Source organism: Narcine bancroftii, chromosome 1, assembly GCF_036971445.1.
Source record: "Narcine bancroftii isolate sNarBan1 chromosome 1, sNarBan1.hap1, whole genome shotgun sequence".
Lineage (NCBI taxonomy): Eukaryota > Metazoa > Chordata > Chondrichthyes > Torpediniformes > Narcinidae > Narcine > Narcine bancroftii.
Genome location: NC_091469.1, coordinates 324,132,311 through 324,150,814, shown reverse-complemented (window position 1 = coordinate 324,150,814; position 18,504 = coordinate 324,132,311). Strand labels below are relative to the sequence as shown.

General features: G+C 40.6%; 1 protein-coding gene across 1 annotated transcript in view; it reads left to right on the top strand.

The window, feature by feature from the left end:
* anln (anillin, actin binding protein) overlaps positions 1-17,424 on the top strand; it is a 113,404-nt gene extending 95,980 nt beyond the window's left edge. Inside the window, exons 20-24 of the mRNA XM_069907500.1 lie at positions 3,128-3,240; positions 5,181-5,267; positions 10,032-10,139; positions 14,717-14,889; positions 15,290-17,424. Coding sequence (XP_069763601.1) covers positions 3,128-3,240; positions 5,181-5,267; positions 10,032-10,139; positions 14,717-14,889; positions 15,290-15,434 — 626 coding nt within the window. The 3' untranslated portion in view covers positions 15,435-17,424. The remainder of the gene's footprint in view (positions 1-3,127; positions 3,241-5,180; positions 5,268-10,031; positions 10,140-14,716; positions 14,890-15,289) is intronic.
* The last annotated feature ends 1,080 nt before the right edge of the window (positions 17,425-18,504 follow it).

Below are 18,504 nucleotides of genomic sequence, written 5' to 3'. Positions count from 1 at the left end.
ACAATGGTATATAGAAATGAATAAATGTATTCCATTAGAAAAAATAACATATAGTTTAAGAAATAATATTGAAATATTCGAACAAGTATGGGAGCCTTACATTAAATACAATAGCGAAAACCTACCGGGGACAAACATTACCTAAGTTGATGGGAGGAGAAGGAAAGAAAAGAATGGACTCTGTAGAATTTCTGGTGTATTTTTGTTGAATGACAACATTGTCTGACTGAATTAATGCAACCTAGATTGTATACCTAAAATGAATGAGAGGAGGGGGGTGGGGGGGTGGCTTGGGAGGAGGGGGGGGGGAGAAAAAGTCACTGTAAATGTGTGAAAAAGAAAAAGTATATATCATGGCTATTGTGATTTATGGTGTGAAAAATAAAAAATTTAAAAAAAAAAGAAGAGAGTGTACTGATGAGCCTGTCCAACAGATCAGAAACATTTTTCAGGAGGCAGGTGTGCATATGTCAATGGCTTCTGTCTACAGTAGACTTCATTAACTGAAATAGAGGCTACACTGCATTCCAAACCACTACTTAGCCACAAAAACAGGATGGCCCAATTACAGTTTGTCAAGAAGTATTTAAACAAACCTGCAGAATACTGTAAAAAGGACAGATGAGACCAAGATTAACTTGTATCAGAGTGATGACAAGAGGGAAGTGTAGAGGTGTAAAGGAACTGTTGAAGATCCAAAGCATGTCATCTCTTCTGTGAAACATGGTGGTGGGAGTGTTATGGCCTGGCTATGTATGGCTGCCACAGGTTCTGACACACTTCATTGATGATGTAACTGCTGATAGCAACAGCAAAATGAATTCTGAGATGTATAGAAACATCTGCTCAAGTTTGAGCAAATGCCTCTAAACTCATGGATGGCCCTTCATCCTACAACAAGATGATCTCAAACATATTCTAAAGCAACAAGGAGTCTTTCAAAGTTTAAAAACTGGAAAATTCTTGAATGGCCAAGTCAGTCACTCGATCTAATTTGAATTCAGCATGCCTTCCATACATTGAAGAGAAAACTTGAGGGGACAAGCCCCCGAAACAAGCAGAAGTTGAAGTTGGCTGCAGTAGAGGCCTGGCATAGCATCACCAGAGAAGATACTCAGCACCTGGTGATGTCTGAATCACAGACTTCAAGCAGTTATTGCATGCAAGGGATATACAACAAAGTACGAAATGTGGCTACTTTTATATACATACCATTGCTATGTCTCAAATATTATGGAGCCCTGAAATGAGGGGACTATGTATAAAAAGTGCTGTAATTTCTACATTTTCAAACCAAAATGTACACAAATAACCTTGAATAAAATTTGGAATGTGCACTTTAATCACGTGAATTATTTGACAAATTTAAAACTGTGGAGCATGGGAAAATAAAGGAAAAAAGTGTATTTGTCCCAAACATTATGGAAGGCACTGTATATGGATTGCAAATATTTAAAAGAATATTTCATTTGCTGGCAGAAGTGGCATTGTCGAACTGTTAGGTCTACTTCCATGCTGTAGAACTCTATGACCCCCAATCATTGTCTTCAGTTGGGAATCAATGTGTTAATTTTGACTTTCCCATGCTTTGGAATCCCTGTCAATGCTTTCACTAGGATTATACATTGAGAAGGTTTACAATAGTGGCTGCTGGCATTTAGTTGGTCCGTAATTACTTGATTTATTTCTTCCTTTCAAAATCTATAATATTCATAGTCCTTAGTCATCTTCTTCTTCTTCTTTCTTCTTCTTTGGCTTGGCTTCGCGGACGAAGATTTATGGAGGGGTAAAATGTCCACGTCAGCTCCAGGCTCGTTTGTGGCTGACAAGTCCGATGCGGGACAGGCAGACACGATTGCAGCGGTTGCAGGGGAAAATTTGTTGGTTGGGGTTGGGTGTTGGGTTTTTCCTCCTTTGTCTTTTGTCAGTGAGGTGGGCTCTGCAGTCTTCTTCAAAGGAGGTTGCTGCCCGCCGAACTGTGAGGCGCCAAGATGCACGGTTTGAGGCGATATCAGCCCACTGGCGGTGGTCAATGTGGCAGGCACCAAGAGATTTCTTTAGGCAGTCCTTGTACCTCTTCTTTGGTGCACCTCTGACATGATGGCCAGTGGAGAGCTCGCCATATAACACGATCTTGGGAAGGCAATGGTCCTCCATTCTGGAGACGTGACCTACCCAGCGCAGTTGGATCTTCAACAGCATGGATTTGATGCTGTCGGCCTCTGCCATCTCGAGTACTTCGATGTTAGGGATGAAGTCGCTCCAATGAATGTTGAGGATGTATAATAAAACCCCTGGTATCTGGCACCTATGGGGATAGGTAGATGCCAGATAAGTGTATCTTCCGGTTGCTTAAACTTGTGTGTTGTGTGATTGGCAAGCAACGGTGAGGTGCACCAATTTTAAATGGGTATTTTTTACCGATTTATTTTCCTCTTTTTCTCGCTGTTGCTTGAGGCTGCAACTTGCTTGAATTCAGGATAACAGGTTTTATTGTGCTACTACCAGGTGGGTTCAGAAATTGTTGTCAGAAAATGTATTGTGATTGTCTTTGGATTTTCTTTAACATTGTTAATGTTTTCCAATCTTTGCTTCCTAATTTCCAATTTAAATTCACTCCTACATTCTTCTAGGTTTTCTGATGTATCAAGTTCTCAATGCCCAACACAGGCTTCCTTTTTGTACATTATGTTATCAATTATGTATCTACAGAGGGCCCTAGATTTATGCCCTTTGTGGAAACATTTGTTTTGAGTCTTTAGCACCTCCCTCTGGTGCCTCCCATTACCTTCAGACTGATTTTCTTGAAGTATTTGTTTCCAATCCACCTTTGCAAAATCACAGGTACAGTAAAATGAGCCTTCCTCAATTTAGAAACAGCCCGTTTTAATATTTGGATTTTTTTCCACAAGTTGTGTGGAAGTTATTTGTGTGTGATGTGGTTAGTCAAGATCTGGCCATTAAAAAGGTGATTTTTACAATATATAAATAAATTGAAAGTCTGTGTAGATTTGTGTTTTCTTACTCTTGGGCCATCATGCCACACTGATTTCCTCACAGGGAATTTTTTGAAGATGACTGAAAATGTAGCAATTTTTCCTCAAATAATTTTTTTATTTATTTGTAGCTTTGGCAAGCCCAGAAGGTCCCAATGCAGTTCGCACAAGTAATTTCAGCATGGTTGGATCCCACAAGTTCTTGCTCTCTTCTGTAGGAAATTCTAAATTCCAACTGGATAAGGTTAGCATATCAGAATCCTTAAATATAGATTTAATTCTGTTTTAGGCTACGCTTAAAGCAGTTGAAGTATCTGATTTAAATTACTTTGTGTAAATGCTGTAGTTGTAAAGGAGAGTTGGACATTTTTCCTGACTGTTAACCTATTATGAGAGCTGAATTTGAGATTACCTGTCAAAAAATGTATTTAAAATTTATATTATCATGGTTTAATAGCATCAAACTAAAGTTTTGAAATGCAACTAATATTTATATACCATATTTGCTCATGTAAAAGTTGAGTTTTACAAACTTTTATTACATGAAATTTATGGGTCAACCATTACACATACTAATTTTTTTACCATGGTAAGTACCTGCGTCGTTTGAGGCATCAGGTGTTTGAATGGGCAGCTGGGACTGGGTGGTAAGTCTGCGTTCAAGGTGTTGGGAGCTCCGATGGGTGGGTGTGGTAAAAATAAGGAGGTCATCCTTAACACAGTATTGGCTTTTACATGAGTATACTATATACAGAAATTAAAAATATATGAATATAGTTTTGAAGTCAGAGAATAATTTACACCCAAGTAGAAAAATGTTACTGAATGCAAGTTTGTTAGAATATTGCTTGGCTACTGATATTGTATATTGATTCGAATGCAACCACTGTCCAGTATTACTAAGAATTTTTTTTCTGATCTATTCACATTCACAATCATGCATATCTATTCTTTGAATAACATTTTGAGGTATGCTGAAGCGAAGTACGAAACCTTAAATTAAAACTCATTTAATTAAAAAAAAATTGGATAATTTTTTTGGCACACTACTTTCAATTTTAACCTATGCAATTTTCATGCAGATCTTCTCAATGTAAAAGCTTCATTATGTTTAATCACCATCCATGTTATTTCAATCTGTGGTTCTATGACCACCGAATGAATCCTGTTCTCTGGTATGTATAAAACAAAACCTGGAATCCAGAATGATGCTAACCCTTTGAACCTTGTTACAATATTAATTTAAAAATTACTGATCCACGCCTCAATGGCCTTGCCCAGATTGCCGCAAGAGGCCAGGAGTGCTATATTTTAAGAATTTAATATACATCAGTACATCGATAACAGTGCAAAAAGGCATCGAAAGGGAATGCCAGTGGTAGATAATTCAAGCGCTAGGTTTATAAACGTGGTCTCAAATGCAAACCTTGCATTTAGTATTGCAGGTGAGTATCCAATGTGTTTTGTTCAAATGTCCTTTTGAAATTTTCTAGATTGCACTACATAGTTTTTTTTAAATTGCATCTTAAACAGCCTTGTAGATGTTTTTAATTTTGACTTTTGATTTGTAGTGTGACACAATCCGTTTGAGTATTGCACTTTTCATTTTTTTGGATGCTTAAACTTAATTTATTAGCATTATGTTTTGGAAAGATGTTTGTCATGCTAGTCTTTAAAAATCAGTACTTATCAGCAGTCTTTTTGTTGCTTCATGCCCTGGTTCTTTTAATCAAAAATACAAGTCAGCAAGCTATATTGTTGTATAATTAGACATGGGAATTCAATAAAACTATGATGTAAGAGATTTGTAAATGAATTGTTTCACCTCTTTATGCTCATGATTATTAATCTTCAAATTTGGGACTGGAATTGTGCCAGTTAGAGTTGTTGTTTCTTATTGTGAAGTCTTAGCATCATATCAGATGGGATTTAGTGATGTTGGAAAAAGTATTTGGAGGCTGTTAACCTTTTCAGGAAAGCTAATAGTCATGAAATAGCTTGTAACACATCAGCATTCTTACCGCTGATGTTTCTATACCATTTTTGTAAGTATAATTGACATTCTGATCACCTTGAGTATCCAGATCTATATAATGTAAAAGAAAACACTACAAAATTTGTATCAATAGTAGATCTATACATTTTTAAAAAAACAAATCAAATGTAATGTGATGACTTTTGCAGGTTCCTTTCTTGTCTCCTCTTGAAGGCCACATTTGCGTAAAACTGCAGTGTCAGGTTGGTTCCACGATTGAGGAGCGTGGATTTCTGGTGAGCTTTAATTTGGTTATCACAGTTTTGTTTTAAAGTCGCTTTGCATTGTTTAAAGCACTAACGATTCTTTTGAAATGATGATTGCAAGTGGCTGGCAGTTCAATCTACTAAATTTCACAAAATTACCAAAAAAGGCTCACAATCATTGGATAGTTACAGGACAGCTGTGCTCTTGAAATGGCCTGTTTTATTTCACAATGAGCTGAGGTTCGCCCTCTTGGTAGAATGTCAGGCATTCCAAGCCACAAGATTACAAGTCTTGGAATAAAATTCTTCTACTAATGGATCACATAGCCTCATGGGTGCCCAATTTTGAAGTACAGGATCTATTTGGAAATTGACCCATTTAACATGATTGTTTCATCCCTAACGTCGAAGTACTCGAGATGGCAGAGGTCGGCAGCATCGAGTCCACGCTGCTGAAGATCCAGCTGCGCTGGGTGGGTCACGTCTCCAGAATGGAGGACCATCGCCTTCCCAAGATCGTGTTATATGGCGAGCTCTCCACTGGCCACCGTGACAGAGGTGCACCAAAGAAAAGGTACAAGGACTGCCTAAAGAAATCTCTTGGTGCCTGCCACATTGACCACCGCCAGTGGGCTGATATCGCCTCAAACCGTGCATCTTGGCGCCTCACAGTTTGGCGGGCAGCAACCTCCTTTGAAGAAGACCGCAGAGCCCACCTCACTGACAAAAGGCAAAGGAGGAAAAACCCAACACCCAACCCCAACCAACCAATTTTCCCCTGCAGCCGCTGCAACCGTGTCTGCCTGTCCCGCATCGGACTTGTCAGCCACAAACGAGCCTGCAGCTGACGTGGACTTTTACCCCCTCCATAAATCTTCGTCCGCGAAGCAAAGCCAAAGAGAAAAGAAAGAAAGAAGAGAGCACCAGACAATGTGGACGTTGACGTTGACCTTTTTCTGAAGTTGGGACTTTATCTCTACAGTTGCCCACTCTTATCAAGGATAATCAGTGTGCTTCTGTCTCGGGCAGATCTGTCAGCAGTGATGAAGGGCATACCAAGAGATCATCATGGAAGACTGAAATAGTTGCCTCCTTGTATGATGTGTGTATGACTGCTTGACTCATCTATTGATAACTTACCAAATTTACATCCCATATGTTTGAGTTGTTTTCCCAAGGCCATCTAATGAGGCCAATTACCTGCTATGGATCTCCTACAATGAAGTGAGTCCTTGGTATTTGGATGTTTATCACAAATTGCTAATACACTGTAAAACCTTAACCGTAGCACCTAGTGAAATATTTTAAAAATTGGTGTAAATGCTGGAAATGAATGGAGACCATATTTCTGATATGAGCAAAGTTATTATACTGAATCAATGAGTATTCATAACTAATTTTGTTGTCTCAAATTTGGAACACCCAAATGAATATCAAATATTCTTTATTCCCCAGTAGCACTGCAATAGCTTTGGCTGTCTATGATATTAGAAGGGTGGTGTTGAAGGTTTTATAATATATCATCACTCCACCAAATCAGCATGTTATTTGAAAAGATTGTGTTCTTTTGTTTTGGCATAAATAATTGTAGATTTGTTAATTAAACTGTGTAAGATCTATTGTAGAACATAGTGACAATTCGGCCTCAGAATTAGTTGTAATGTACCTCTTTAATCTGGCAACGTTGGCCATTGCCGGACCCCAGAAAATGCTGGAAAACAGAAAATTACCCCTAAGGGAACGCACTAACACCATCTTCTGCACCTATTGGCCTTTTGGATGGCATCCTGATGGGCTAAATTACAGCTGAATATAAAGAAATTAACAGGACGGTATCACCAAAACACTCTATTGCAGTGTTTTAATCCTCAATCTTGCCATCATGTTTATGAGACACATTTTTCCCTCACCTTATATAATCATTTGAATGACTTCTTATAAAATGCCTTCTAAAATTTCAAATCTACCATATCCACCAGCAACTATGCTGTATCCTCTTACTAAGTTCAGCAATTCCCAAGCAAGATCCCTGCTAACGTGTGGCATGGTTTGAGAGATTTGGCTCTCAGATTTTGGAGCATTAGCACTACTAACAGCGCCGCCTGGTGGCAGATCCTCATGCGGCAGATTTAAAACTTGCCAGACCACAGAGTACCTGTTGTTTGAATCTGATGAGATGTGAAAATTAAAATCAGAAGCTTCAGCCTGTTCCATTTTTAATGCAATAGGCCTACTCGAGAGCCAGATTAGTTATTTAATTCTTATGACTACACCTCTGGTCAGCTATGTTCTCCTGATCTTGGAATCGTTGGAAGCAAAGGAGAGGCATGAAATTTTATTTAAAAGGAATGTGCTTTTACAAAATTGCAAGAGTGCTTCCTCTCACTTCCTCTCAAGATGCATGTCTTCCATTGGCTTGTTCCCTGGATTCTCTGGCCCATTCCTATTATGTTAATTGCTGGTGCTACTTGTGGTCTCTTCTGACTATTTCCAATTTACACGGAGCCAAATCTCTCAAACCATGCCGCACGTTAGCAGGGATCTTGCTTGGGAATTGCTGAACTTAGTAAGAGGATACAGCATGGAGGATATGGTAGATTTGAAATTTTAGAAGGCATTTTATAAGAAGTCATTCAAATGATTATATAAGGTGAGGGAAAAATGTGTCTCACTAAACATGATGGCAAGATTGAGGATTAAAAGTAAAAAACATTTGTAGATCCCCCTAAATTTGAAATGAGAAACTAGTGGAAATCTTTGGTGTTCAGACAATATTTTTGAAGAGAGAAGCAAAGCTAAAAACCTGAATTGTAACCCTGGTTTTTTTTCTTCATGGATGTTGCCTGATCATCTGAGTAAGGAATAAATTTTGTGGTCTGGTGGGTTATCAGATGAACAAATCAGTTTGATCAAAGGAGAGAAACGCAAAAATTACAGTTAAAGAAGGGTTTCGGACATGGTTGCTGCAGTCGGTGGGTGAGGATGGAGATGGTGAGATGGCAGTGGTTTTGAGGGGTGCAGAAAAGTACGTTAATTATTAAAGTACCCACATAAGATCAGGGCTACATTCTATGTTCTGGACTCCTTTTAAGCAACAATGAAGAAGCCCTCACAAACATTAGGAAGGCTTTCTTTTGACTGAGTGGCTTTGCAAAAACAAACCCCAAGTGCAACATGTGGTGTGTCAGTCTTTTTCATTAACTTTGAATTGCCCAGCATATTGAAACATCCACTCTCTAGGTACTCCTGCTACAATGATCTTGCTATGACATACAGGCTTCATTTAAATTTTTAATGAAAACAAGTTTGTCACATACACAAGTTCAATGTACATGTGCACCAAAATTCTTACTTGCTGTAGCCAAACAGGTATGTAGGACACACCAACTGCAAAAGTATACATGACCCAGTACAGAACGAGGTAATAGAATATGAAAGTATATTCACAGTTAGTGTAAGAAAAAAAATTGCTGTTTCAATAGGCCCTTTCAAGCTGCTGTGTAAAATGGGGTTAACCGAGCAATTTGCCTGGTTAGCGCCCCACTCACGTGGCAGCTTGAAAGGGTGCGATCCAGTCAGTGTTATCCTAATCCAACTGGGTCTCTGACCGACCTCAGAGTTAGCCAAGGAACCCAATTAAACTTAACTAGGTCACGTCCATCACCGACTTGAACAGGAAAATGGCTGACCCGGTTACTCCTTTGACGTTAGCGCTTGCGTGCTGACGTCAGAGGGAAAACCCTTGGCTGAAGTGCCTGCCACGATCAGGGGGAGGGGAAGGGGTTCACCTCTGCGGGGGGAGGGGAGAGTGGGGGGCTGCGAACTGCCACTGCTGCGAATGCCACTCCGGTTTGCATGACAGCTCAATGTTCGCGGCACTGAGACGTTGTGGGGGGGGGGGGGGTGTGATTAATGGGATGGGTGTTGATTGACAGTGGGGGTTGTGAATGGCGACTGGCGGGGGGTGGTGATTGACTAATAGGGGCAGGGGAGACTTGCCGATTAGTTTAAGTGAATGCATGTCATGTCATTTACTGCATCATCGTGGGGTTGGCAATTTAATGGGTCGATTCCCCTGCAGCTTAAAAGGTGCTTCCAGCACCTTTGCCCCAGTAATCGCACCCGAGTCCCAGGAGGGCTACCCAGGTGCTGAAGTTTAAAAGTACCTAGTAGTACAGACAAGTTTATTTTTATAGTCATGGTTAGGGTCGGTTCAAGATCCTGATCGATGGATTAACAACTATTTTTTAACCTGGAGGTGCTGAACATCAGTCTTCCATACCTTCCTTCTGAAGGTAGCAGCAAAAAGAGTTGTGACCAAAATGACGGGGTTTATTTTTGATGTTGGTTGCTGCCTTGAGGCTGTGCATCACATAGATGTCTTCAGTGGATGGAAGGTTGGAATGTATGATGGTCTTAGCAATGTTTTCTACTTTCTTCAGCCATTTGCACTTGAATTACCAAACCAGACTGTCATGCAACCAGAATGTACACTTTCTAGAGTACACCTATAGAGATTTGATTGAATATTTAATGATATACCAAGTCTCCTCAGACTTCTATAAAATAGAAGCAAGGGTGTGCCTTCTTCACAATTGCCTTGCCTAAAATAAATTTGAAGGTGCATTGATGAGCATTTCTGAAAAAAAATTCTAATGAAAATATTATGCATGTTAATTGAATGGAATAGAATAGGGTGATCTTGACACAACTGTAAACAAATACATTGTTATCTAATACTTGATGAGATTATTAATAGTCCTGATCCAACTTGATGGATTTCATTCCTTGCAGACCATGTTTGATGATGTTAGTGGTTTTGGAGCTTGGCATCGGCGCTGGTGTGTCTTGTCTGGAAATTGCATCTCATACTGGACCTATCCAGATGATGAAAAATCCAAGGTTTGTAGTACAGAAGCTGGAAAGTCAAAAGTGATCAGCTGAAGTGAAATGTGATGCAATTCAAATATCCCCTTTTCAGCTTGAAACTATCTCCAAATGTATACCCCCACCCCACCCTGGTACTCTTGAATTGACAAATATAAACACTGAGACACCAATGGCAGGCTGTTCTGGATGTTAAATCATGGAAAAGGTGCCCATTAAATGGTGAATAGAAGCAGCAAGGCTTTTTAGTGTACAAATATATTGACATTTTATTCTATTCATGTTTTCATAATTAAATCAGTAAATTTCTTAAAATTTGAAGTATAAAATACAAATGGAATTGTCATAAAAAGCAGCACAAAATGAACGTGTGTAGCGAGGCGCTACTGCAAAACGAGAGAAGAATGACACACAGGTGTAAATGAAGTCACCTTGAGCTCTGCTTTTATAATCCAGCTTCCTGCCACTAGCCCTGAATAATTTTTTTTTCCCAGCCACTGTGGACAGATGTGATGTCACTGGCGAGCTGGCCTTTGATTGACTGTGGTTCCCGCTGTGTAAGCTTCTGGTTCATGAAGGCCATTCACCATGACAGTCAGCCATTTTGAATGCCGGTTCACTTGCCAGGTAGTGGGCTGCTACACGACCCCTCTTCTTCCCCCGTCCCCCAAAGAATTGGTGATGCGGACACCGTGGTCCTTGGTTGTGGTCTGCCTTTGCTTGGACGGCCTGCCACTGCGGTTTGGCTGTGTGTTGATTGGTTGGTTTGTATCCAGGTGTGCTGGTTTGAGGTGGTCAACAGTTGAATGTCTCTTTTTTCCTGCCTAAGTCCACCATATTGGCTTTCCCGGCTATGCTCGATGTCAGCAGTAAATTCTGACACGTATGACAGGTGTTTTGGCTATTGAGCCGACCACAGGTCAAAACAATACTTTATTAAATGCGAAGGTCAGTGGTTTATGTTCCATAAATACTTTGAATCGTTTTCCTTCTAGAAAGTAGCGGAACTGGCAGACTGCGAGGTACAACGCCAAGAGCTCGTGGTCGAAGGTGCCTGTTGAAGAAAGCCAGAGGCTGTCATTGTCCCTCTACCAATTGTTCTAGCACTCCTCTCCCGTGCTGGATGCGTCCACCATGAGGGCTGTCGAGGTGTCTGTCCTGGGGTACACCAGCATTGTGGCATTGGCTGGTGCCTCCTTTGCTTTCTCGAAGGCCGCCAATCATTCTGTGTCCTAGGTGATCTTTCTTCTTCCCTGGCATTACTGTGAACAGGAGGCACATGATGTGGGCCACTGCCGGTATAAAATGGTGGTAGAAGTTGATCATACCGGCGAATTCTTGTAGGCCCTTCACTGTGTGAGGTTTGGTGAAGTGCCTGATGGCCTCTACTTTCTCCAGCAGCAGTGTTGCCCCATGTCTCTTAATCCTGTGCCCACAATCCAGTAAATTGATGATTTTGAACCTGAACTGGCATTTGGGCAGGTTGATTGTTGGACCAAAGTCACTCAGGCGGGTGCATAACTGTCACAGGTGGGCTGCATCCTCCTTGTGGTCACAGCTGAAGATTAGGATGTTGTGTAGGTAGACGAATGGAAACTTGAGATCTCATCCCACTGCATCCATCAGTCTCTAGAAAGTCTGAGCTGCGTTTTTGAATTTGAGCAGGCCAAACTGGGTGATGAGGGTGGTCTTTGGGACATCGTCTGGGTGGACTGGGATCTGGTGATAGCCCCGGATGAGGTCGACTTTAGAGAATATGTGGTGGCCTCCATAGATTTGCTGTGAAATCCTGTATGTGTGGTACAGGATATCTGTCTCATTCAGGCAGTGGTGGTCTCTGCATGGCCTCCAACCTCCTGCTGCCTTGGGCACCATGTGCAGCAATGAGGCCCAGGGATTGTTGGAGCACCGCATGATCCCCATGTCCCCTATCAATTGACATGAATTGTGGTGCGACTATGGAGGGGAATTCCACTAGGATAGGTGAACTCATTGCCTAAGAGGTGATTGAGTCAAGGTGGGGTGGGGGGGGGGGGTCCTGCATTGGCTAACCTCTGTACCCCATTGTTAGTGGTAGAAGCAGGGTAGAAGCAGTACTGTGCATCAGGAGACTTGCCTTTCCGTTGTCTGATGCAGTCTTATTGGTCACTGTGTGCAGGGCCCAGCGACTTGTTCTACCGATGCGCTGTTGTCCTGCTTTGCTCTTCAGAGCATGTCCGCCTGGGCTGCGACTTTCCAGGTGTTGCTGAAGTCCTCGTTGGCTAGCTGCAATTGGATGTCCTCTCCAGAAAAATCTGCTCAAAGAATAAACAAGGCTTGTGCCCCTTGGCCAAAGCCACCATATTGTTCATGAGGACAGATGGGGCCCTGTCCCCAGGCTGTACATGTGCAGCAAACTGGCAGCACGCTTGCATCTTGAAAGCCCGAAAGTGCAGGTTAATTACCTCATATTTGTCCGGTCCTGGAGGCTGCCATAAGGAATCAATGATCCTGCAGTGTCCTGTAGTTGTACTTCATGGAAATTCAACTTCTGCCTGTCCAAACCGTACCAGTAGCTGCGATGTCCAGAACGTTGGCAGTTTTAGCAAAACTGTGTGGAGCGTAGACAGGTTTGTCATCTTCAGATCCAAATTCTGTAGCTAGGCGCTACTGCAGAACGAGAAACGAATGGCCCACACATGGGTGTAAGTGAAGTCAAGACTGATTTATTGACCTCTCCAGCTTTGCTTTTAGGCCCAACTTCCTGCCACTGGGCCCTTTTATTTTTTACCCCACTGCTCTGGGCAGATGCAAGTCATTGGCAAGCTGGCCTTTGATTGGACGTGGTTCCGCCGTGCAGGCTTCTGGCCCATGAAGGCCATTAGTGTGCATGGGCTTTAGTCCACCATTTTGAGTGCTGGCTCACTTGCCAGGTAGTGGTCTGCTCAACGTGTAGTGAATTTATCTTGCTTCTGCGGACAGTATAAAAGATATTTTTCCTTTTGCACAGAAAACAGCTTGTGAGGGAAAGGGTGGAAATTCCAAGGGTGATTTGATGTCTAGATTCCATTTAAATCAATGCTTTTTGTCAATCTCTGTCAGTCAGCACATCACTAAATTACCAACAATATTAAAAGTATTGAAACAGAAGGAAAATATCACCATGTAAAGTTTTGGTGGTACTCCTTCAGCCTCAAATAAACTGAGCCACAAAATATAAAAGCTGCACTACAATTTCTTGTTTTTGTAGGCCTAGAAATTTGGAGAAACACCTGAGGTTGTGGTTAAAGTACATGGTAGGTATAAAACTAATCTTTTTTTTTGTGACCCAATGTTCAACTGGTATTGATAGAAAGGAGAGAGTTTACCTGATTCAATTACTTGATCAATTTTTCATTATTTCCTCTACTCCCCATCAATACTGCTAACATATTACATCACAGAAACAAAATTACTGCACTGCTTTTAGCCCCAAATAGCTTAGCCTCACGCCCACCCCTTCCATTCACAATTGAATGTCTACCTTTTCCCTGATCTAATGTCAAGCATCTGAAGCAACTACTGATGCTTAACTGTTTACATATTCTACATTCCTGACCTTTAATCTTTCATAAATCAATCATAATTGCATTAGACGGAAAAAGTGTCACTCAAGACATTTGGAGTACATGCCGTTTCAGATTCGGTGCTAGTCCAGATTTTAAAAACTGCAGCTTGTGTATACAACTAGACTTCTTATCACTGAATCATTAAATTAACCACCCTGTAGCATTTTCTCATTATGCAACCTGTGTAAAGATTTCAAACACTCGCAAAAACTGGAAATATCTACTGTGTTTTTTCTGTCAAAGACTGCTACCTCTCCAAAACTTAGAAATAGTCTTGCAGGTTTTATGATTTGTGGCTTAGTCTGTGTATGAGACTGAAAGATCACAAACAAAACTTTACATGGTAATATTTGAAATATTGTTGCGTAGCGGACAAAGATACAGTAGTCGATGTGAGTCAGTTTAACTGACTTTACTGGAACTCCCGTGTGAGCTTATAAGCACAACCCCCATGATACTTTGCTGCCCCCGGGACCATAGTGACAACTGGCAACGCTCCCAGTTTCTCAGGGGTTCTCAGCCCCATGTGAGCCTGCACCTCTGTGACCCGGTTTGCTTGAGGATCGGCGCAGCCTGCTACAGTTGGTAATTTAGTACAGCAGTGACTGACAGAGAACAAGACTGAAATGAATCATTGAATTAAATGGACTCTAGACATCAAATCAGCCTTTCCCTCTATTTTCTATGCAGAAGGCAAAATAGCCTTTTTTTTAAATTTTCCATAGAAGTAACATAAATTTCCTACACATCAATTTTGGGTCCAAGTTTAGTTCAAATGTATTTTGCTGCTTCATGACAATTCCATCTGTATTTCAAATTTTAAGGTATTGAAATTATTGATATATTGAAATATTATTAAAAATATTAACTTAATAAAATGTCAGTCTAGTATTGAGAAGAGTGCAGAAGTGTCTTAAATTCCATGTTTTATGAAAACTGCTTATGGTTTTAATTGCAGGTTTTATTCATTACTAAAGTGAGTGATTAAGCGTTATTTACTTACAGAATCCACTTGGCCGTTTAAACTTGGCTAATTGTACTAACAGAAGAATAGAACCAGCTAACCGTGAGTTCTGTGCTCGACCCCACACATTTGAACTCATCACAGTAAGGCCCCAACGAGAAGATGATCGTGAGACGCTTGTTAGTCAATGCAAGAACACTCTCTGCGTCACCAAGTGAGCATCCGAATCGATCACTGTTGAACTGAGTTATTTTATCAAATTTGTTTGTCTTGATGATCAGTCACTTGTACATTACATTATTAAATTGATACTGCGATTTCAGAATTTAAATTGAGGGCAAATTGATTTGTTTTTCTCTGATTTTTGAAATTGAGTGGTGATCTAATTAACATATTGCTTCATCTTAAAAAATATACTTTCAGGGAAGTAGTGATAAATCATTTTGAAAATTGAAGTGCAATGCAACTGGAGGTGATTAAGATTGCATGTGGACAGTAGTTTGAAAGCTAACTAGAAATGTTGATGGCAAGGTTTAAAGTGATTGAACACAATCAACTTATTTGAGTTAGTGTTCTTGTAATGTATTCTAAGCAATGTTGATTCTTCATTCCAGAAACTGGCTGGCTGCTGATACCAAGGATGAACGCAACCTCTGGATGCAAAAGCTGAATAGAGTTCTAGTTGATCTACGGACCTGGCAGCCAGATGCCTGCTATGCACCTCATCTCCTGTTGAAGGAGATTGAATGCCATTATTAACCAGATTTATTTACAATTTAATCTCCCATCCTAAAATGGAATGATGATTGAACAAGTGCAAATATGTAATGACAAGTTGGATGGTATATGTTATTGAATAGTCAGGACACTGACTGAAAGAAGGTCTGAAGAAAATGTGTTGTTCAGCAAAAGTGTACAGATTAGTTCAGCAGAAATGTTATTGGGTTAAAGAAGAATTGATGAACATCTAATAATGTTTTATGAGGATTAGCATTATCTTGAACTTTCATGATGGGAAAATATCCCCAAACTTTTTTGCAAATAACAACAATTTGTTCACAAGTGGAGATGGAGTTATAAACCAAAACTATAAAGTATATGGATTGTTAATCATTCTGCTGCTCTCCATTAGACAACGCTTGTTTCTAAGGATGATGTAGGTCTTGCCCCAGCACCTCCATATTGGTAATGTACCCCATTAATTAGTCCATCTAAGAATGAGCAAAGTTTACACACAAGGACTGTTTGTGCCACTGTCAAGACTTAAAGTTGTCGTCTTGGCCCTTGAATTGATTCCAGAAAACATCACTTTGAAGTCTGCAAGTGTGTGTTTGTGTAAACTGCCATTTTGATACACTGGAGGTACCAGAACACCCTGCAATAATTTCATATGTATTTCTAATTATGCTGCTATATATTACCTGCTTGATGCTTGCAGGCGATGACATTAACTTTAGCAACAAAAAAAAAACACTTTAATATGATTTAACCTAAAAGTAATTGCATGGACAATTTTTGGATAGTTTGATTACTGCATTTGATGGCATACAAGACCCACTTTTTACCCCAAAAAATGGTTCAAAAATATCCCTGGGTCTTGTATGCAAAGTTGAAATTTGGGTGATAATGATGAGTAATGCCAACAGTGACCAATGTCACTGCGTGGCTCACTAGTATCACCAGCATCTATCGTTGGCGGGCTGTTTGGAGCAGGGTGGTAGGATCAGTGTGGGGGCTGGTGACAGTTTGTTGGGAGAATCCCAGCGGCCTGCTGTCAATCTCCGCACTGGTCCCGCTGCCTTCTCTCTCCCGACAGCCCGCTGTCTGTCCCAACACTGATCTCACCGTTCCGCTTGCTTTTTCCCCTCACCTGGAGAGAGCGGGGCAGTGGAACCGTGTGCAGTGACTGACAGCGGGCCGTCGGGAGAGCGCTGGACCAATGTGGGGACTGTGAGCAGACAGCAGGACTCGGCGAGGGGACTGATAGCGGGCCGCTGGGAGAGTGCAGGCAGCGGGACAAGTGCAGGGACCCACAGCGCTGTTTGTTTTTATAAAATGTTTTCTGCTACAGCTAAACTGCTTTTGTTTTCTTTTGTAAATTACAGCAGTATTATCAAAAAGGATTTTCTTGTTCTAGTTGTCTGTTTTATCTGCTATACATATTTCAATTTCATTAAATGCTTACCCATAAATGCACTAAAAAATTCTTAATATTCCCTGATGAAATTGAGCCGGGGGGGGGGGTGTGGTGGTGGAGAGGGTCTTACATGTCCGTGTGTCTTTATATGTCATCAAATACAGTAAATTCCAACAATTGTATCTATTTAAAATAATGATACTCAAAGTCTAATTTTATGAAAATATGTCCAGGCCCAATTATTGTTTTCTATCTTTTAATTAAACTTTTGTATAATAACATGATCTACATTTGTAAGAATTTTAAGTTGGATAATTCTTGATTTTGCTGACAACTGGCATAAAAAAGATTTTGAACAAAAATATTTGCCACCATAGAATGTATTGAAAATTTCTCACATAGGTGCTGTCCCATACATTTTTACAGCTTTAAACAGTTGCCAAATAATTATGGTAATGATACACTAACTTGTATTGGATGGAAAAGTGTACTTTCTATACAATTCTTCTGTCCAGGCTTTCTTCTGTCTTTTGGTCTGTGCTATTATTTTTGGTTCCTTTTAATATATGATAAAACATTTGTATGCACATTGTTTAAAATAAACTGCTTCAAAACGCAATGCTGTCTCAAAGATGATATGTTCATGCATTGATTGAACTTCAACAGCAAAGCATGTCATGATAATAAAATTGCCAGTGACAATTTGATAGAAAGCACAGAGGTACTGCAGTTAGTACCTCAGTGATATCAACCCAGTGATTTAGGATTAATTTTAACCTCTGATCTTTTCTATGTGATTTGCTTGTTTTGTTGGTTTCCTCTAGGTATTCTGATTAGATCTGTATCAACACATGCTTTGGACATGGTTTCTAAAGTATCACACTCCTACACCATCAGATTATTACCTTGACTCTCCAAATTTGGAAATTTGTGCTGGAAAACTGTTCAAGAGATGAAGATTTTAAAGAGTGGATCAAACATTGTTTTTCACCATTATTTCTAAGTCTTCATATCACTCGAGGGAGCAGAGGAAAGAAGAGGTGAGCAGGTAAGAAATATTATTCTAAGGGCATTTACTGGGGCCTAGAGGAAAGGAGTAAAGAGAAGGGAAGGTAAAGAGTCTTTTTTAAGGCACTTACCTGGGGACCTGTTGATCGAATCGGGAGGGGAAGGAGTCGGAGGCATCCGTAAGAGGAGTGAGGAGGAGAGGCTGTCGGAAAGGTAAGGCCTATGAAAGGGCACTGACTGGGGATTGGTCGAACATTCGAGGGAGCAGAGGAGAGAAGAGGTGAGCAGGTAAGAAGTATTATTCTAAGGGAACTTACTGGGGCAGATTTAATTAATCAATTAATTGGTGGATAGGACAATTGGTTAGTAGGCCAATAAATAAGAGGGGAGGTACAAGGAGCAGCCCAGGCGAGTGAGTAGTGCAGTGAAGGAGTGGGGCTTCCAGGCTTTGGCTCATCAGGCTTTGACGAAAGCAGGCGAGGAGAAAGGAGGGCTTTCCTATTTACCCTTCATAGATTAATTTACATTAAAAGGCTGAGACATGGCTATGAGGTTAATACTCTGCTCAAGTTGCCAGATGTGGGAACCATGGGAGAGTTCCTCCCTTCCAAGTGGCCATGTTTGTGCCAAGTACAATGAGGTGAAGTTGCTTAGAAAACGGGTTAGTGATCTGGAGCTCCAGCT